The sequence below is a fragment of the Anguilla rostrata genome, chromosome 15, assembly GCF_018555375.3.
Source record: "Anguilla rostrata isolate EN2019 chromosome 15, ASM1855537v3, whole genome shotgun sequence".
Classification (NCBI taxonomy): Eukaryota; Metazoa; Chordata; class Actinopteri; order Anguilliformes; family Anguillidae; genus Anguilla; species Anguilla rostrata.
The window spans coordinates 25690082-25711151 of record NC_057947.1 but is presented as its reverse complement, the minus strand read 5'-3'; the positions used below and the strand labels follow the sequence as shown (position 1 = coordinate 25711151).

At 46.7% G+C, this 21070-nt stretch overlaps 3 protein-coding genes across 4 annotated transcripts in view; 1 reads left to right on the top strand and 2 right to left on the bottom strand.

Annotated features, from left to right (window-relative positions):
* mphosph8 (M-phase phosphoprotein 8) overlaps positions 1-9096 on the bottom strand; it is a 16006-nt gene extending 6910 nt beyond the window's left edge. For both annotated transcript variants that reach the window (XM_064311733.1, XM_064311734.1), the window contains exons 1-6: positions 8813-9096; positions 4173-4322; positions 3568-3711; positions 1415-2569; positions 1030-1138; positions 237-704 (exon numbers count right to left, since the gene is read on the bottom strand). In XM_064311733.1, coding sequence (XP_064167803.1) covers positions 237-704; positions 1030-1138; positions 1415-2569; positions 3568-3711; positions 4173-4322; positions 8813-8920 — 2134 coding nt within the window. In that variant the 5' untranslated portion in view covers positions 8921-9096. The remainder of the gene's footprint in view (positions 1-236; positions 705-1029; positions 1139-1414; positions 2570-3567; positions 3712-4172; positions 4323-8812) is intronic.
* The window catches only part of LOC135241397 (paraspeckle component 1-like), a 51486-nt gene extending 41751 nt beyond the window's left edge, over positions 1-9735 (top strand). Inside the window, exons 10-11 of the transcript XR_010325987.1 lie at positions 6910-6966; positions 9063-9735. The gene's annotated coding sequence lies outside the window, so the exon portion shown is untranslated. The remainder of the gene's footprint in view (positions 1-6909; positions 6967-9062) is intronic.
* The window catches only part of parp4 (poly (ADP-ribose) polymerase family, member 4), a 24852-nt gene continuing 13091 nt past the window's right edge, over positions 9310-21070 (bottom strand). The window contains exons 20-36 of the mRNA XM_064311731.1: positions 20635-20716; positions 20359-20496; positions 19488-19701; positions 19089-19159; positions 18736-18923; positions 18137-18236; positions 17270-17440; positions 16608-16688; positions 16378-16458; positions 16182-16277; positions 14901-15032; positions 13897-14272; positions 12990-13836; positions 12746-12824; positions 12505-12607; positions 11768-11900; positions 9310-11628 (exon numbers count right to left, since the gene is read on the bottom strand). Of these exons, the coding sequence (XP_064167801.1) occupies positions 11427-11628; positions 11768-11900; positions 12505-12607; positions 12746-12824; positions 12990-13836; positions 13897-14272; positions 14901-15032; positions 16182-16277; positions 16378-16458; positions 16608-16688; positions 17270-17440; positions 18137-18236; positions 18736-18923; positions 19089-19159; positions 19488-19701; positions 20359-20496; positions 20635-20716 (3094 nt within the window). The 3' untranslated portion in view covers positions 9310-11426. The remainder of the gene's footprint in view (positions 11629-11767; positions 11901-12504; positions 12608-12745; positions 12825-12989; positions 13837-13896; positions 14273-14900; positions 15033-16181; positions 16278-16377; positions 16459-16607; positions 16689-17269; positions 17441-18136; positions 18237-18735; positions 18924-19088; positions 19160-19487; positions 19702-20358; positions 20497-20634; positions 20717-21070) is intronic.

The window sequence follows — 21070 nt, the reverse complement described above, 5'->3', positions numbered from 1 at the left end:
GCAGGATTTTAAGTGGTATTTCATTCTGATTTCATCATCTATAGAAAATGCATGACACCCAGGATAGTTGTGCATCTCCACACCCAGGATAGGACGTTGCTCTGCGATTTGATGCTTTGGCTAGTTCATATACACGGTACAATGAGGGGGCAATTTGAGTAAATTACCAGTGAAACACAGTACTGAGGCAGCAGTTGCATGAAGGCCTCAGGCTGTACATAATAAGCACAACCAACCTGCGGGGTTTAGCTCTTTAGTCCTGTCGGTGTGCCCCAGCAGGTCCTGAGGGTCCTGATTGTCTTCGCAGGCGATATAGAGGCGTGGCTCACTGTCCTGCCTCCTCCTCCTCTCTTTCATCCTCCCGGGTGCAGCCGCCTCGTCCATCGGCTCGGGGGACGCCACCTCCGCTGCCTTCCTCTCCCACCGGCAACCCCGCACGTCCTCGGCCCTCTCCCTCCTCTCCCTCTGCTCCTCCCCCCTCTGTTTGCACTCTCGCACCTCCCCGGGTTTCTCTCCGGGTAGCCCTGTCGCTCTGAGCTCAGTTGCCTCTTCTGCCCTCTGCTGTCCCGGCGCGTCCGTCCGCTCCCTCCTCTCCGCCTGTCTGTCGTTCTTCTCTCGTCTCGCGCCCTGGCCGTCGCTCCTCTCGCTGGTCTCCCGCTTCTCCTCCACCTCCAAGATGGCGGGGTTCTGTGCCGGGCCCGGAGCTGCGGACACACATCAGTCAAGCCTCGCTGGGGGACAACCGTTCCGCACACACAGCTGAACATTTATTTCAGATCATTTCATTCTCAGTGCACACTGCTCAGGTAGCTTAAAGCAAAGTACTGTTCAGATAGCTTAATCTGGTGTATTTTCACAATGTGTGGCTATCATAACACAAAAAAGGACAAAGATAGACACTTCAGATAGAGACAATTGACTAATTAATTTAAATAAATGAGTAAACATCCATTGACTAAAAGGTCTAGAAGACAGCATGAGGTGCCAGTGTCCCTCGTACGCTCCAACTTCAGGTCCCCTTCAGCTCACCCTCTGGGATTTTGGTGTCCTTCTTGGCCTTCTCGATCTTGTCAGGGACCGGTTTCTGGGCCAGCGATTCCTTCAAAGTTTTCATTTTTCTCTCAGCCTTCCCCGTGGTCTGCAGAAACAGCATTGCATGTTTCACGTCACATGTCACCTGGCCATCACACTTGTCGTCATCGGTTACCCCCCCATGTACCTTTTCTGAGAACGAGAACCTGACCAGCGTTTATAAACACACCTGTGACACAAATCACCCAGAACAGATAATATCCAGTCAGACTTTAACTAAGTTTGTTGGCCTGTCTTGCACATCATCGTTTTTGTTGTGTTGTGTTCAGTGCTAAAACACAGCAGTCAGTTGAGGGCTGTAGTCAGACGTGAGGAGTAGTACCTTTGGTGTGGCAGTTTTGGCCTGTTCGGCTTGGATCTCTGGGGCGGTGGAATGTGTGCTCTGCTTCCGTGGCAACCTGTCCTTGGCCTCGCAGTTCAGCAGGAACTTCTCAAACAGATTAGTTGACGCAGGCATGTCCTTCTCAACTGCATCCTCCAGTTTTGCCGAGGATGAGGACTTGCCCTTCGGGCCCGAGGCTGACCCGCCCAGCGGTTTGGCCTCATCCTCCTTGGTGGCAACAGCAGCTGAGGATGAGGAGGAGGAGGAAGAGGAGGCGGACGAGGACAACGTGCCCTGGATGGCAGCATCCAGCACTTTGCTCTTGCTCTTCCTCTTGACGGAGATGATGGGGGCCACGTCACTGGAGTCTGAGGAGATGCGGCTGGGCTCGTCTTCTGTCCCGCTCCTGGGGGCCTTGCCCTGGCTCTTGAGGTTCATCAGGTTTTTTAGCCTCCGTTGGGCACTCTCCTTCTGACTGGATGGAGCCTGGGGCTTCTTGCTCTTCTTCTCCTGAATGAGGTCTCTGATACCCTGTAGCTTCAGCCCTGGCTTGCTTTGCTTCTGCTTGGCCTTCGAGGTTGACAGCTCGTCCCCCTGTGCGCACTGGGGCTTCCCTGCTGGTTTAATGGTCTTCACGGTCTGCGTTTCTGAAGCTTTGCTCAGCTCGCCCTCGGTGGCGGCCGACTCATCCGCCTCCTCGCTGGAATCCAGAATGTTCCAGTGCTCCTTCCTCTTTTTCCCCTCTCGGCTCTCTTTCTCGTGCTTCCTTGCGTCTTTGGCTTCTTCTCTCCTGTGCTTCCCACCCTCTTTGGACTTCTCTTTCTTCCGTTTCTTGGGGTTAATGATGGCCTCCTCCTCCTCCTCGTCAGGCTCCAAGGCCCGCTTGGTCTCAAGGGTGTCGTGGGTACGAGGTGGCGCTGGAGTCGACACGCTGTCCTCGTCCTCCATCTCGTTCCTGTCGGGCTCTGGCCCCGGCAGCACCTTCTCCTGTTTACATTTTTTCTTTTCCTTTTGCTTTTTCTTCTTACTCGTATGTATTTCTAGAGTAAGGTCCTCCACTAAATTCTTTTTCTTCTTTCTTGGGGATGACGCGTTGTCCTTGTCGCTATCGCTCTCGAGGTCGGCATTGAACAGGTCACTCTTCATTGGCAGTTTCTAGTGGAAGAAGAGATAAAAGGAATAGCATTCTTTAGTCAAAACTTTATTAAATATCTAAGATGTCAAGTTATGTATTTAAAACTAGAATACAGCAGCATCCCAGCAGAGACAGGCTACTTGGTTGCATAATTTGCAGTAGCTTGGTTCTCCAAGGGTTTTCAGGCAAACAACCTCTACAAAAATACAGGGAAGGTTTTTTTTCCCTAACAAGTACTTGTGTTCATCTACCATTCATATATAGTGGTCTAATTATGGATTATATTTCTATGCAAGCCTTCATCTCAGCATCTCATAAAGCTTCAATTCTCCCTACATGCATGGAGCACTGAGCAGGGTTACACACAGCAACCATTTTACAACATAAATCTCAGCACACATCAGCTGGATGATTCTGTGACCTGCTGACCCAGCTCAGAATCATCTCTCAGCCCCAACACTTATCCTGGACGCATTACATTACGCACACACACATTACCCTCCTCCAAGCTCACAGTGACTATACTGATACATCATGCCCAGTGCACAATTCTGTTCATTTACATCTGAAGTGCTACACTGGAATGCATTTTATGGCAAAGACCGTATCAATCATTATGGTGGCACCCATTCACATGATAATAGGAAATACATCACAGTAAACTTGGATGACATCAAAATATGTTGAGGCCAGATCAGTAGGAAATTCAATCTATTCAATGTTTTTTTTTTTTTTTTTTTGAGACCCACAGTGGAAGATCACTGAGAGATTTCCCCATGGTAGCGTTAACCCCACACTGAATTCAAGCGCAGCAGTGAGGAAAACCTCCCTTTTGCCCGCACACGGATTAAACAGAAAGAGAACTGCAGACATCAGGCTCACAGTGCTGCTGTTCTCCTGTCCCCAGAGTTCAGATTCGCCTCACTGAGCTCCTATTGGACAGGTTGCAGACCCACAGGGGGCTTCCACCAATCCCTGTGCTGGTGAGACACACAGGGGGCGGGGCACAGGCACTTACCTTGGGGGCCAGGTCCCTCTGCAGCCCACTGGCTGTCAACTGCACCTGCTCCTCTTCCTCTTGGGTTCCCACAATGCCCCTGGACGCCACTGCCAGCTGACGTTCCTGCTCTGCACTAGAGTCAACCGCCCACGCCGCCTCCACCTGTGGTTCATTTCCAGAGATTTAAACAGGATTAGGGGGCGCCCCAAACAGCCCTGACAGGGCCCAGGCCTCTGCTGAAACAGCGGGGCTTAGCGAGGGCCCGGTTGGGTCACGTCGGGTCAGCGGACGGGGGCGGAACCTGGCAGTGATCCGGCGAGGTGTCTATCTTTGTACGCCGGTCACCCCGCAGCGGTTCTTCTTCGCAAGCTTAAAATTCCTGTCACGTTTCCGCTAAACCGCCGCGACAACAGCAAGTGCAGACAGCGCCAAACAACAGCCTACGGTCAGGCCTGGCGAGCCAGTGGCTCCAGTGCGGCTGCTCCGCTATGTGAGAAGGGTCATGCTGGTGAACCGCAGTGGCACTCTAAGCTTCCCACGGACCCTAGCACTGCAGGCTAAAACGCATCCACAAGCAGCTGCACGCCTCTGGTGAACACTGACGCTGGCACTTTCAGACTCACCACAGGCGTTTCTGTCATGGCGGTGCTCTCGGCCACCTTCTTCCTGAAGGCCAGCAGCACCTCCCTGCAGTCCTCCAGGTTAGCCTCCGGCTCCCAGGTGTCATCGTCGGAGGTGTAGTTCTTCCACCGGACGCGGTACAGGACCTCGCCCTGGGGAGGGGGCGGGGGGAGAATTTAAAATGGAGTGAGTTGCATCGCAACACATTCCAACCGACTTTACAGAATCTATCCTCATATAAATCTGAAGCAGTACTAGCCTATACTCATATCGACTCCACACTGTATCAACATTTAGCCTATTGTCCCATTGCACGCAGTAAGTGGCTCAGGATAAAGTCTTTGCTAAATAATAATAAGTGGTAATAATATGCACCATGTTACATTAAATTCTGGATCAGCAGATGAAGGCCCAGCCATTCAGGCAGTCATTCAGGAAATGCCCAGAAAAGTGAATGTGTACAGATATAATCAGAGAGATGTAAGTTTGGAAACTAGCAAACACAAAGACGTCGTACCCTTATACAAGGTCTCTTAGCTGCTCAGGCAAATACCCATCAAAAAAATTAAATGTAAGATACATTATTCTTTGCATCTTCGTGTAGCTTTGTACTGTGCCCCTCAAGGTACAATATTCCGACTGGATAAATATTCTATGTCCTGTAACTTATATATGAAGACACTTCTATTTTTGAAGAAAAGGTTAAACATTTAGCCAAGCATGAAAATAAGGCCACTGTCAATTGAAACAGAACCAAAATAACCAGGTCTTAAAAGAATAATGATGGCACATGAAAGCTTTTCTCCGGTCTTTCCCGTTTTAATGGTGGTGCACTGGCTTCACTGAGGGGTCTATGAGCGTGCACTCTTATACTGTGATTACAGTACGCAAAACAAAGAGTTCAAAAGATGCTCGTGAAGCCTTTGATTTGTGAGGTCCTTTTAACAGAGTCTGTTAGCTGCGTTTGAAGCCTCCCTGCATCCCCTAAGGACATGAAACAGGTCTACCAGGCCCGGGGGGTTTGTACCAGTGAGATTTCGGAAACGATTATAACATTTGCCATGTTGCCTAGAAACCGCCTGCAGCGCTGCCCCCCGCCCCCCACCCCCATTCATTCCTGTCTGTCTGCAGCCAGCTGCTGGAGCAACAATGACTAGACTGGCATTCAGGCAGTGCTGGCACAACCCAGTCCGCATGGCACGCGGATAACAATGCAGCGCATTCACAGAGTGCGCCGCGCGATCGGGTCAGGCCTGTGGGTGGCGCCTGAGAGGTGCAAATGTGTGCAGTTTCCACAGCAGGCATGAGCAGGTGATATAATGTGCTAACGTTCTGTGTGTACCACCCCCCCCCCCCCCACATGAAAGAGCCCCACCCAGATCAGTCGCCCCCACCCCCACCCGCCCCTCTTGTTGTTTAAGTAGGCCCCTAGATCCTCACGAGTCCCAGTAGACAGACAGCTGAGTTGTGAATGGCTGGGAGTGGCAGCCTGCCAGAACTTCCTGTCTGTGGCTGCAGTGCCGGCTCCGCCCCCTGGAGCCGAAGGCACTGGGACAACTGAGCTTCTCTGTGACAGGGGACCAGAGCTTACACACACACACCACACTCTCACACACACACACAAACACGGACACCACACTTACACACACCACAAACACTCAGCATACACACACACACCACACTCTCACACACACACAAACACGGACACCACACTTACACACACCACAAACACTCAGCATACACACACACCACTCTCACAAACATAGACACACCACACTCTCACACACACACGGACACCACACTTACACACACCACAAACACTCAGCATACACACACACACCCCACACTCACACAAACACGGACACCACACTTACACACACCACAAACACTCAGCATACACACACACCACTCTCACACACAAACACGGACACCACGCTTACACACACCACTCTCACAAACACACACACCACACTCACACACACAAACACGGACACCACACTTACACACACCACAAACACTCAGCATACACACACACACCACTCTCACAAACATATACACACCACACTCTCACACACATACACACACACCACATTAACAACACACACCACACACATTCACTGCTTCATAATCGTAGCAGCACAAACAAACGTTACCCCATACACACGTACGATCACAAGCACACACCAACATAGACTCTCTCTCTCAGTAAGGCATGGATACAAATCAGTCACATTTTTATTTTTTATTTAGACAAAAAAAAAAAAAGTTTCACATGCTCCCTCTCAGGAGCGGTATTTAATCTCACACACACCTACTTAGTAAATTGATGATGTGAATGTGTTTGACCCTGTAATCTGAGAGGGCAGGGGCTGGGCTTAGCTCTGTAAACTGCTGATGGTGGGAGTGCCTCGAGGTCCAGAGCTCAGGGCCTTTAGGCTAACAAGCAGCATTTCAGCAGTGCTTTACGCTGACAGGCAGCATTTCAGGTTGTGCTTTACACTGATAGGCAGCATTTCAGCTGTGCTTTTACACTAACAGGCCGCATTTCAGCTGTAATTTATGCTGACAAGCAGCATTTCAGGTTGTGCTTTACACTAACTGGCAGCATTTCAGCGGCGCTACAAAGTGCTGCTCCTAATGGCGTCAAGTTGTGCAAATGAGCCAGCACTGCTATACCCCCCCCACACCGTCTTCACAACCACCACCGTCCTCTACTGTAATTGTGTGTCTCATTTTCAGGGTTAAACCAGAGTTGCCAGTGCAGTTCCGAAAATCACTCAAGACAAAGTATAGGAGGTAAGTAGTTACATTACATTTATTTGGCAGATGCTTTTATCCAAAGCAACACACAATAAGTGCATACCAAAGGTCATTGGAGCAACTACCAAAAAAAACAGGTCCGACAAGGTACAATACTCATCATGTAACAATTATTAATAGCCATGAACACAATAAGTCCTGTTCACACAGTAAGAATAGGATAGGTCAGAGAGTTATGGTAAGTCAAGCTAGGACACTAGGAAGTAGTGTAGTACAGCCACCATTACCATGGCAATACAACAATGGCATTAAAAATTAAGCCTCACTAAGAAGTATCCAAAAGACTAGTTGCTCTTGTGTGCCTGCTGTGCATGTGTACATTAAGGGGTGCAGTGTCTGTGTCCTGAAGGTCATACCCTGTGTGTCTACAGTCAGAGAAGCCCTTCCCCCTTCGGGCAGTCTCTCAGAGAACTCCACTGTCTCAGACTGCACAATTCCTTTCTTTTTCTAACCAGAGACTTTAGTTTCAGACTGAGGGGGGTATCATTTGGTCAGTGTTTTAGCAGCACAAGCCAAAATAGCAGCCCAGGCCATTGTATTTCTGAAATAGCGAACTGAGGGTGAGAGCTCTGCCCTAAATTAATCTGTGCCGTTCACCTGCGATTCGCACCTTTGAAATGCTTTGCATTTAAATTCCATGTACACCTTACTAGCGCGTGCAGCGTGGGTGGTGGGGGGTTGTCACACAAACTTTGTTTCTGCATTCCTAAAAACCGGCTAATCCAACGTCGGCATCAACTGAGATTATACCTCATAATGTTATGGGTTTTTTGTTGTTGAGACATGACTCTCAGAAACCAATGCCATTTGGTCTTGAAACAAATGAAAACAGAGTTTAAAAAATACACTGAAGAAATACTACAGTGTGTGCACGTGCCGTCTTTTGAAAGCTAACTTCATGTTCAAGCATTTCAATTTAAACAGTGCATCTTTTGATATTTTGATACAATTCCCTTTTCAATATAATTGCTAAATAATTAGTGGGCAGTGCCGATGAAATATGTTTATCTTGAAAACTGTACTAGCTGGCACACTAAATTAGCTAATGTATCCACTTATAATATAAAATAAGGTTAGCGAGCTCCATCAATGTCAGTAAGTAACCTTATCCTCAGGCTCTGCATCGATCATTTAAAAAAAATCACAAACCCGTATCGCTAACTGCTCAAATATTAATAGAAACATGCACAAACATTTTTACTGTTTTTTTTTTTAAACAACTTTTTTTTTTTTACAGCGTTAGCTAATTAACTCTATATGCATCACAACGCTGGTATAAAGCACACTCGCTCCAAAGGTTATGGAGTAGAATAGCTTGCTATGTCACAGTTCACGAATAGTTATTATTTAGCTATGCACGTCACAATAAACGAATATAACTTAGGCTAGCTAGCTAGCTAGCTAAAATACGCTACAAAGTAGCAAACTATACCACAACATCGATTTGCAAGCAAAGTTGCTAACCAAGCTAAATTGACTATAGTTTCGCTTAAATGTTAGCCAAATAAATCAATCACCCGGCAGTTGTTTTGGCAACTGTAGTCACGCTTTCGTTTCGCCAACTTGCAGTGAGGGCGAGTCAGTTAAGCGTTCCAGCTAATGTAGCGCAGCTAATGATATACACAGATTCTCTATAGCAAAAGAAAAGTAACGTTATGTGGGGCAATAAATTCTGCAACCGAATTGTGAAAAAATTCGCCTCGCCATAAGGCCTTCGGGCATTTTCAAAGCGCTTTCCAAAGTTTACAAGCAAGACAGTTGTGCCTGAAAGCTGCAACAACCCGCTATTTCCAAGATCAGGCAACCCCCCTACATTACTCACCATCTCCGTACGCATGTCAATAATACTCTCCACCTCGTACACATCCTCCTCGTCCTGTTCGCTGTCTCCTGGTTCAGACCTTTCGGCTCCGGTAGCCGTTTTTTCCATTTCGATCGGTTTGATTGTTTCTTTCTGTTACAGTGAGCAGTGTTAACTTCCTTATTCTTACCGAATATTTATCAAACTTGCACGCACTGAAGAGCGTTCGCTACTGCACCCAGGCCGCAAGATGCACTGTTTTTCGTTCCAGGATTGTGAGAAGAACTGGGCGGGTAGCTGTCTGAGGGGGCGTGGGATTCCGATCTTTGGTCAGCCAATAATATCAAGGTTTGTAGTAAAAGGTCCCGCAGAAAGCTAACCTATAAGAAGGTATGAAATGCCAGCGCAATATAATTGTTTTATCTTTTGACAGCACTGCTGTCTTAATTATAATGAACGATAGTCATTATAATTTACAATACATCAACAACCATAAAAAAAACCAACCAATGAGATAGTTCCTTTTGATATAATTTATTATTTGAAGAGTATCACATTAAGAATGAGTATACAACCATTTCAATTTATGCACTACATTAACTATGTAAGTAAATTGATCTGATATCCTTCTTCACAGCACACAATTTCCCACTTTAGGACCAGGGCAGGGCATGCCAAAGCTTGTTCTACAAAGTCTAATAGCCTTGTGCCAGGGATTTCCTTTAGTCAAATGCAACTATAGCCCTGTGGCTCCCACAGCCAAACCAGATGCTGCCTACATTTCTCCAAGGAGGAGGACACATTAAAAAGTTTTCTTTGTACCAAATCTCCACGAGCATTTACATTTTAGGCATTTAGTAGACACTAATACACACAGAGCTATACAGCTGACATTCTATTTACATACAATTCAACTATGCAGCTGGGCATTTACTGATGTAATACACATTATCTGGCGTGTGGCTGCAATGGTGATGCCTCCCTCAGGGAATCACAACATTTCAGTTCCAAGCCCAGTTCTCAAACCGTCATACAACAGTACCCCCAAGAAATAAGGAAAATACGATAACCTTATCTAAGCCACAACACCGCACTCATTCTTGTTAACCTGCTGAAGAGTCAAGAACTAGCGGGACGTGGGGAAGGCATTTAAGTACAGATGTAGTCCCGTTTTTGCCCTGTTTGGTGTATGACAAAAACAGTGGAAAAGCAGAAAGCACAAGTGAAGACTTGGCATGCTCTGGCCTGGCCTGAAGGTTGGTGAAACAGGCAGGATGAAACAGACATGGAAGCAAGCCCTGATAACGTGAGTAATAAGAATACCAAATGGCATGCATTGTTATAATCCCTTGTCATTTGTGTCTTTCCTCAACCTAGCATAAAATACATGCTGTGTGTACCACCTGAGAATTCATATAACAGGTTAACACAAGTGTGGCTAAACCCCTCACTCTCTCAGCTGAGCATCAGTCCTTTCTCAGCACTCTCAAAAGTTCCCTTTTAAAAAAAAAATTCCCACCCTAATTAGGAAGTTACAGTTATCTGCAGCCACACCTGCATTCATGCACGAACCCTACTGCCAATTCGGGAGAGTGTAGACAACTGCGGTTCTCCTCCGAAACACATGGTGTCGCCACTCTACTTCTTTTCACACCGCAGGGAAGCTCACATTTAACTGGAGTTGGAAGAAGACCTTTCGTGTGGTTTTGGCATGTAGTTCATGGTTGCTACAGAGAAATCCAACCGAACCCTCTCGTATCCTGATTGTTGTAATCAGCAACTGCAGGTCACCCTATGGAGCCACCGGCCACAGTCAGCACTGGCACAGTCCAGATTTGACACAGTGTGGAGTCTTAACTGAATGAGCCACCAAGCAGCCCCAGAAATGCATGTATTTTCGACAGAAAGCAGGATAATTATTGAGCAAACTATGAATTACTGACCAAAAAAAAAAGAAAATATATATATTGCTTCAAACAAATATTAGACAATTTCAGAGTGTATTAAAATATATGATGGATCACTCGAGTGAGAAGTATGTATTAAGGTGAGTACATGGTTTGAGTAAAAAGTAATGATTGAGTATTCACTTTGCTGAAGATGTTTCAGCCTTATTGATATTACAAAAAGATTGGGGAAGGGCAGGGTTGAGGAGTTAAAGCTGAAAGATATGGGGGAACGGTCATGCTTAATTTGTAGTAATCATAGAAAAAGCTGCTGTGAGAAATCCAACACCATAAACTGTGTTTATACCCTCATATTCTGCATTCTAAAACCAGGGATTTGGCCTGAATTCTTGTTTTTAAAAAGAAAGTGGTTTACAATCTGAACCAATCAAAGTCTGTCACTTTCTCTGTGGGCTGGGCCAACGGATGCTATGACTTTAAATCAAATTTAAATGTTTTCACAACATTGCGTTTGTTGAGAAAGTCACCTACAGCAACTTTCAGGGGTGAGGCAGTAGTAGAGTTGGAAGAGTGGGGGGCAGGGGGTGACATAGGTAGGGGAGGGGGGAACTATGGGTAAGAATGCTGGGGGTGTAGGGGTGAGACTGCTCGAGCACAGATGGGACAGGTAGGGGGATTGGGGTAACAAAGGCAGGAGGTGAGAAACACCGGAGAGGCAACCCTGGCCCTCACTGGGCTAAAATCGGTCTGGTCCTCTCCAGAACGGGACGCAGAGGGGAGCACACATGCAGCGAGTCGGCGCCCAGCAGCTGGCGCGTGACAGACTCCCAGTCCAAGCCGAGCTCCAGCCTGGTGCAAAGGCAGGGGTACTGCCTGTCTGCCCTGGACACCCACTCCACCGCTCTCTTCACCGCCTCCCCTCGCAGTGACCTGATTCAGGTGTGAAGAACAGAAATTCAAACTGTGCTACATCATTATTCAAGACCTATGCAGTTTGACTGGATGAGCCAATCTGCAGGAAAGCTCAGTGAAGTGAAGTTACAGTGAAGTTACGCGCGAGGTGCCGTACGTGGGGGCGTTGGTGTCCTTCAGGCGGAAAAGGGTCTTCAGAAGGTCCCCCTCAGCCAGTCCCATGAGCCTCAGCAGCTGGAGCACGAGCAGCGTGGCCACCAGCTTCAGAATGTCAGCACCAGCTCTCACTCCTGCAAACAAGGAGCGGGCAGCCAGTTTACTGAGAAACACTGGTGCCTCCTCACGTGCAGCAGTTTGAATAATCCCACCTCAAAGATCCACTTTAGCCAACAAACGGCCTGCCAGCTTTTATGCACTAGAAAGTCGGATGCTAAGTGTACCCTGTATAGTCACAGACAACACTCGCTTTTCTACGTAACTTTTCTATATAAACATATTCACATTCAGCTGAGGAACTATCGATTTCCTTACTTCCTCTTTACCTATGCGAGTGGAAAAATTCCAGGCACTGCCGTTTCAAGTATTACATGTCTATGCATAGCGTTGTTGTTTTGCTGTAAATGCATTCAAATTAAAAATGCAAAAAGATCGTATCATCATTTAATGAAAAAATATCAAATTCGTTCAGTTTTTAGCGTCCAGTATTTCCTTGCCAGATGTGAGAACCTGGAAGAGCAGCGTAGGTTTCACTACAACTGCTACTAATGTAGTGGTGTTCACATTACAACTCAGTAACATGTTCCACATTGTAATAAGCTTAAAGATGGCTGATCACTGCTAGTAGACATGTGGTCATCTTGGTCCAGTAGAACATTTATTATGCATTATTCTTACCCAGAGAGGCAATTCCTTTTTCTTTCAGGAAGACACTGGCAAAGAAGACTAAATCCAGATGGAGAATGAAGCCCAGCTTCTCCGAGCATTCCCAGTACCCGTCCTAATCAACAACATTCAATACATCGTCATTCACTCACGCCCTGTAACTTTCCTAAAATGTATCTTACTCACTGAGTAATGACCCTGATAGATATTTCAGAAAACTGTTTAATACGAATGGGACAGTTTGTTTCCTCACTTGATGTTGAAGGTCAAAAAGCTCTGCCCAGGACACCCCACGTGCCCTGTCCTTTCTACGGCTTGACATGGACTTCAAGCTGGGTCACACACATGGGGTGCACATCCACATAAGTCCATGAGCACACATACAAAATACACTCTCCTGAAAGCAGTGTTCATGTAACGTTTTTAAATGGGATACAGACATACATCTTTAGCACAAATATGCTGAATCAAGGAAAATATATGAGAGGCTTAATTACCGGTACGTCAACCCCTTTTCAAGTCCTGATGTCCACTCCAGGCTTTCAAAGGATACACCTGAATATACACCTGCAGGTTTGAAGCCAGGTGACCCAGAGACCAGTGTGGTGGTAGGGGGTCTCCAATACTTTGGAGTAAATGCACTTCCTTGTCCAGCCCCAAATGAGGACACTTGGATGGGTGGTCCCCCAAACTGCGATGCACGCTCTATACCCAGAGTAGATGCTTCATCCCCAAATGGCAAGCTTTGGACACAAAGTGACGGAGCATCCAGGAATAAAGACCCAAATCCTAAATGGACAGCACCCTCTTCCAGCCTATTGGACAGAGCCCTGCCAGCTGCCTTTTTTAGTGCCCTCGGTCTAGTGGGATAGGCACTGATAACAGTTGCCGAATCCAAGGGGGGGACTTCAGGGTCAGCTATCTGTTGTTGCTGTTGTTGTTTTTGTTGTGTCTCAGTGGCATGTGAGGGTGGATGAGGACCAGTAGAACTATAAGAATTAATATGAAGACGACGACGACGACGGTGAAAGCAAGTAGGAGGAGGAGGAGGAGGAGTAGGATGATCAGACATGATATGGGGCATTGCCATGGGAGGGCAGGGAAGGGAGTCAGCTGACATGGCTAATGTTTCTACCATCTTTTGTTGCTGGCACATCTGACTGGCAGGTAGGGCTGCAGGGATATAACCATCAGAAGCAAGGACAAAATTAGAAACAGGACGAGGAAGACGAGGAGGACGATCAGACATGATATGGGGCATTGCCATGGGAGGGCAGCGACGGGAAGAACCTAACGCGACTAATGTTTCGGCCATCTTTTGTTGCTGGCGCATCTGACTGGCAGGTAGGGCTGCAGGGCTATAAGCATTACATTCATAAGCAGCAGAAGCACGGGCTAAAGCAGGAGGAGCTGCAGGGATATAAGCAGCAGAAGCACGGGCTAAAGCAGGAGGAGCTGCAGGGATAGAAGCACCAGAAGCAGGGACAAAATCACGACGACAACGAAGAAGACGATCAGGCCCAGGACCAGGCAAGCTAAATCTGGATTTCTTCCTGGAATGCTTAGCTCCTATCTCACGGGCACACAGATTGAGCGGGTCAAGGCCAGGCTGTGGCGGAGCACTGTCTGGGAGTGCAAAGTCAGGGGGTGCAAAGTCACTCTCATCTTCACAAAACGCTTTGCCGAGTAGTTCAGGTTCTGCAAGTAATGACTCCGATTCCTCCTCATCTTGTTCTGAAATGTCTTCAGAACTTGAGTGGACACCAGCTGATGTAGTACACTGAAAACAAAGGGGGAAAAAAACAAATAAGGTATTTTTTACTCTCAAATAATCAAGAATGGAAAATATTCTGTATTCTTGCTAGCGATGTTAATTTTGTTAACATACTCGTGTTTAATAAGACAGAGAGTAATCGAGAAGTAGCACCAGTTTAAACAAGCCCAGTGCTCAGTGCCATGACGTTATCCTGCTGCCACCCAAACTTTGAATGATTTTCAAAAACTCATGATCACTGACAAACAGCACCTTCAGTAATAGATAACTACTAATACAATACCCCGATGCTAAAAATAAAATAAAATGCTATCTATATCCAAATTTGATCCACACCTAACACTCTAGTGTAAATTAGTGTTGTCATGACACCAAAATTATGACTACGTATAAAAAAAAGCTGTAATTCCTATACGTATCACTCAACATGAGTTTAAAAACTCTCAAATTAGAGGCCGGCTGTACTTTAACTTTAATATGTTAATTGTGCTGGAATACAGGACCAAAACAACAAAAATTATGTCACTGTCCAAATACTTACGGACTGTACTGTGTGTATATATACACAATATTTTAGCATACAATACAACCTATTGCCTATGTTTTTTAAAAGTTTATACCTTACTTTGCTTACAATAGATTCTTTAGCGGAAAAAGGCCAGGCATATTTCTCTTTCTCCCAGCCCAAGTACGGCAAAAAGTCCACATCCTCCTCCGCAACCAGCTTGGGAATGTCTGTGAAACCAACGTCTGGTCTCCCTGCGTCCTGTGGTCACAAAGAAAGAGCTGGTCTTCATTCAGGTTCCCTTCTTTTGATTGACATCCTCTACTCTAGATGAACTATTTCTAAACTTTGCAAGTCTAAGACCCAGCTAATCAGCTAATACATGTTCTTTGACCATCCATTACATTGCATTACAGGCATTTAGCAGACGCTCTTATCCAGAGCGACTTACACAACTTTTTACATAGCATTTTACATTATATCCATTTATACAGCTGGATATATACTGAAGGTTAAGTACCTTGCTCAAGGGTACAACGGCAGTGTCCTACCCGGGAATCGAACCTGCGACCTTTCGGTTACAAGCCCAGTTCCTTACCCACTGTGCTACACTCCATCCCCTCGTGAAATCCAGTCTAAAATGTTATGTTGTATATAGAATCCAAAATATACATGTGTTACCTCTAAATGCATGACTCCAATATCCTATACTTCATTTGTAAAAGCAGTGAATTTCATAACATTTTATTGGCTAGCTAAAAATCCGACATTCCAGATACAGATAGATTTCAATCTGACTGAATCACCCAGGGACAGAACCCTACAGTGACTTATAAATTAAAACATAAGATAGTGTATGTAAGTACTGTACGCATCATAACTGCTGACAGTTACAACGTGGTATTTGAAGTTGATGGCACAAGTACCCACAACACAAACTCATGAGGCAGGACTTCATCCCTCAAGTACACACAAAGCTATAAAGATTTGACACCTAGGTGATTAAATCCTGTCACTTGAGTGGCCACCTACCTATGCCATTAATGTTGATAAGCATGTGTCATCAACACAAAAAATGCTTCTTAAGCATTTGTTATGCATATGCATTTGTTATGCATTTGCTTTGCATATGTTATGCAGTTGTTATGCATATTCAGTTGTTATGCATTTGCTATGCATATGCATTTGTTATGCATTTGCTTTGCATATGTTATGCAGTTGTTATGCATTTGTGATGCATACGCATTGTTACTCAGTTGTTGTGCATTTTCTATGTATATGTGATGCATTTGTTATGCATGAGTGATAGCTCTACTGCTTGTAATGTGAGCAGCTGTGAAACACAGTGCCCTGTAGTGGGGAAAGATTACCCACAATTCCTCGGGCTCAGGCCACAGCTGGGACACCTACCCTCTCTTCAATGGCCACGAAGCTGGTGTACTGGGTCACAATGGAGTACTCTTTGCTCAGCTCGATGATGAAGGACTTTAGCTCCTCTTTCTTTCCCTGGGGAGGTGAGGAAGAATCAGGGAAGAATTAGCGGGAGAGCGCGCACGGGCCCGGAGAACGCGGCAGATTTAAAACGCACGGACCCCCGGGCGCCCACCTCATGCTCCGCCTCGTCTGCGTGCAGGCTGCCGTCCTCGTAGTCCCTGATGACCGCCCTCGCCGTCAGCTTGTGCAGGAGCTGGAGACACACAGCGAACGGGACGCGCAAATGTGGCGTGCCACGCATCAGCACTGGCGGCCATATTGGAAACAGATACCATGGAAACATATTGGCAGGCTGCGCTGGGCAAACCCGAAGCGGTCCGGCGCGCCTTTCCGATGTCTTACCGTGCCCTTGGTCTTCTGCAGCTCGGAGGTGGACACCACTGTCTCGATCTCCTGCTCGCTAAGCCTGCCGAACAGGGTGGCCTTGGTGGAGGGAACAGAAACAGAAACTCACCATTGGCTAGCCCTTACTCAGGACCTCTCATTTTTGACTCATTTGTATGTATTTATTTCATCCTGAAAGTCTTCTTCTTTTGCCATAAAATATGTCAGACTAACAACAGTAAATGCAAGGTCAAATAGCAACAGGCTGTGCCACAATAAAAACAAAGGATCTAAAAACTTCTAGAATAAACAGGTCATGCATAAGTGGCATAATGAAAAGGGAATATAAGATTACTGCAAGGTTACAAGTTCATTTCTACAGACCAGTAGTGCCTATTTGTGTGCCATGGAGGGCTGAGAGTATGCATGTTTTCATTACAACCAATCAGGACACTTGCTGATTACACTAATTAACACATCCTCAACCAGAAAGGAGTGAACTAATTAGTGAAATGCACAGGTGAAATGATTGGTTGGAATGAAACAGGTGAAATGATTGGTTGGAATGAAAAGCTGCATACTCTTGGCCCTCAGCGGCACGCGATTGGGCGGCACTGCCACAGAGGGTCTCTGTCAGAGCCACAGAGGCGGAGGTGTCCAGGAGGTGGGTGGTGGTTTACCTGGGTGCAATGGGGCACAAAGCCGTACACCAGGGTGTGGCAGCCGCTGAAGAGCGCGTTCAGCTGGGCGGGGGCCTGAGTGGGCGGGGCCGCGGCAGGGTTAAACTGCTGCCACTTCACCGAAACCGAGCTGCAGCCGGGGCTGGCCATGCGCCTCGCCTGCGACGAGACCTGTGGAAACAGACACCGCACGACTGAACCTTCACCGAATCAGACACCATATTGCTGGAACCTGCACCGAACCAGACATCGCAGCACTGGAACCTGCACCGAACCAGACACCACGCGAGTGGAACCTGCACCGAAACAAACACCACAGCACTGGAACCCACACCAAACCAGACACCACGTGAGTGTAACCTGCACCGAAACAGACACCGCGCGAGTGTAACCTGCACCGAAACAGACACCGCGCGAGTGGAACCTGCACCGAAACAGACACCGCGCGAGTGTAACCTGCACCGAACCAGACACCGCGCGAGTGTAACCTGCACCGAAACAGACACCGCGCGAGTGGAACCTGCACCAAACCAGACAATGCAGCACTGGAACTTGCACCAAACCAGACACCACACGACTGGAACTAGATTAGGTAGACTAGTACTTTCAAATGTAGCTTTGAATCTTTGCAGTCAGAAATGCCTACAGACCGCAGAATTTGAATTTGTAATTTGTAGGCATATCTGGATATACCACCTATTTCACCTCAACTATAAATGCTACAGGCAAGCCCAATACTTAACCATAACATGTGCTGAGGTTGGAGCTTAATAACATTTATATTGTTTGCCAAATCAATTCCATGTGTTTGACAGTGGCAGTATAAATTTTACCATCAAAGATATTGTTTCAAATCAAAAGTCTAACCTTTTCCATCCAGGTGTGCTTTGTCTTGGTGTCAAAAAATTCATAAGCTCCGCCCCCTGCCTGAGCCAGAGCTCTTAGCATGTGTCGATTGGCAGTTGGGCTGAAAAAAGAACAAAAGACAAATAGTGACACAAACACAGATGTAAATCCGAATCCAACTGAAATCCAAATGTTACTCTGGGAATGATAATTGAAACAAGGATTTGGACGCTATATTAACCTATTAAGGCAGTGGTAACTAACCCTGTTTCTGGAGATCCACCGTCCTGTAGGTTTTCACTTCAACCATAACAAAGCACACCTCATTCAACAGCTTGAGATTCTGTTGTGTAGCTGATTAGTAGAGTCAGGTGTGCCAAATTAGGGTTGAAATGAAAACCTACGAGATGGTGGATCTCCAGGAAAAGGTCTGGTTACCACTGCTTTAAAGTGTGAAATCACAAATACGGGGTTAGAATGTTCTTAACTAAACATCCTAATGCTGATGTAACAATCAGGACTGACGATTGAAAACAATGATGTTCTAGATCACTGGCTTAAAAAAACATTTTTTTTAAAACCTACTCTTCAAAGGGTTAAGCTGCCTGCCAGTCCCTTACCTGACCCCACAGGTGAAGACGCGGGTGTGCTGGATGCTCTCCCGAACCAGCTTCAGGGTGAGGGCCTCGTTCTGAACATGCCCGTCTGAAATCAGCAGCAAATTCCTAATGCCACTCGATGGTGGCAGCAGGCTCAGGCTGCGCAGGGGTCTCCACAGCTCAGTGCTGCCCCCAACTGGTGGGGAGGACTACGACAACAGGGATCAGGGAACAACAGGAAACAAGTTCAGCACACTGTACCACACAGAGTAGACTAGACAAGGAACGATACTAGTAACCAAAAGGTTGCATGACTTCCCAGGGCACTGACCCGTAAGATAAACCCCTGTACAGTACAGCTCTGTAAGACTCACCATTACAAACTTTGTGGCAGGTAAGAGGGCCTTGCTGCAGGACTGAGAGGACAGGAACAGCTCCTTATGGACTGCGGAGAAGAAACATCACAAGGTGTGCAAGCGTGAAACACCTTTCGCATGTATGGAATGGTATGGAATAATCAAGTGTCAACACACGTCCTATCCCTGACTGTGCAGCGTGCTGCTACGCTCAAACACATTATAATGTGCAGAGGTCATAATATCAACCAAGGGCGATATCCTTGGTGCTGGAGGGCCACTGATCCACAGTTTCGCCACTTATTTTACACCCAACGGCATGACACCATTAAGGAATTTTTCCCCAGAACTGGGTGGGCAAGTGTTGATTTAGAACCAGGCCTACTGGACAGCAACGGCATCAAAATGGAGTCTCACCCGTGCCGAAGGAAAGGATGTTGACCCGGACCTCAGGGCGCAGTGTCTTCAGAAGCTGAGCGGCAATCCTGCGAGCGTCCTGCATGGCCACGCCCCTCATGGACTCCGACGTGTCCAACAGGATCACCACCTCCACTTCGCCGCCCTCGCCCCCACCCCCGGGACCAGCTGCAGCTCTGGGTTCGAAGTGCGGGTAGAACACAAGCATGCAGGCCTATGGAGAGTCGTGAGGGACAAACATGGCTCTTTTTTCCCTTTCCGCAGTTTAGAATTGCTTTCACATAATAATAATAATAATAGTAATAATAATACAACTTAAAAACACCCAAAGACACTTTACTGCAGAAGACAATCTGAGTAAAAGAGTCACAACATCACATACAATAAATAAATAAATAAATAAATAAATAAATGCATCCATGCATCCACAGCGGGTGAACATGCATTCCTCACTGCCAACACCAAAATACACATGCAGCATTCTGCTCAGTGGAGGCAGTCAGCGTAGTCTCAGCCATGCCTACTGGTGGAGCACCTGGGCTGCGTTAATGAATCTTCAGGATTTCTGTAGATATTTCTGTAGGAAACCCTGAAAAGTGCCAAACTCTCGGTGCTGTATAGGTATGGGGCATGCAGCCCCACCATTGCGTAACTTGGCGGGATGGCAGACTTCCCATCCCAATTCTTTGCCAGCGCATTGTTAGCTGAGAGGTCTAGATCTTTGGACAAACGTGTTTTTCTAGTTTCGTGTTTGACGCGTAGACGCCTCATAAATCTGTTTTTCAAATGCTGTTTAAGGTCTGAGTGCGTGAGACCACGGAGAAAGAGACAGAGAGAGGGGAGGGGTAGAGACGGAGAGAAAGACACTGACCTGGCTGTCTTTGTCAGGGTGGTTCTCCACCCACATCCTGGGCAGGTGGACCTGGGACAGCGTGAAGGACAGCTGGAACCCTCCAGGCCCAAGAGTCTGCCCTGGCAGCAGGCTGACCACTGCCTTGCAGTCTGTTTTCTGTCACCATCAAGGATAATACAGGATGGACGCATGGTTCAGATTCATTGAGCGAAATGATGGCACAGACTCCTCTACTGCTGTGATTTTAACGAGGCGACAGGCTCAGCGCCTGGGCAGCCACACAGAGTGAGTTACCTTGATTTTAATGCGGTGGGTCACACAAGACAAGTTCCAGATCTCGTAGGGCATCTCGATGGACATGTCCAGGGTAAAAATTCTGTAGGGACAGCCACCATGTTAGAAAATATCAGTCAACTGTTGCCAAACCCTTTCAGATTTTGCTATACTAATGCACAAGTACGTTTTCAGATATGCCGAGTTTATTTTTAAGGTTTTTTTTGTTTTTGTTTTTTTGTTTCAGGCTAGATGATCAGGCTCATCTCATTCATAATAAATATGGTTTCCAAGGAAAAATACCAGCAACACTTAAATCCTTTTTGTCAGTTTGCTGGCATGGGTGATGGGTGGCATTAAGAGTGTTACCCTCCCTAGCTTCAACTCAACTTGACATTACTGGTTCTAAAATGTAGTTATTGCCATGGAAACCCAGGTACACATCTTGCACAGTTTG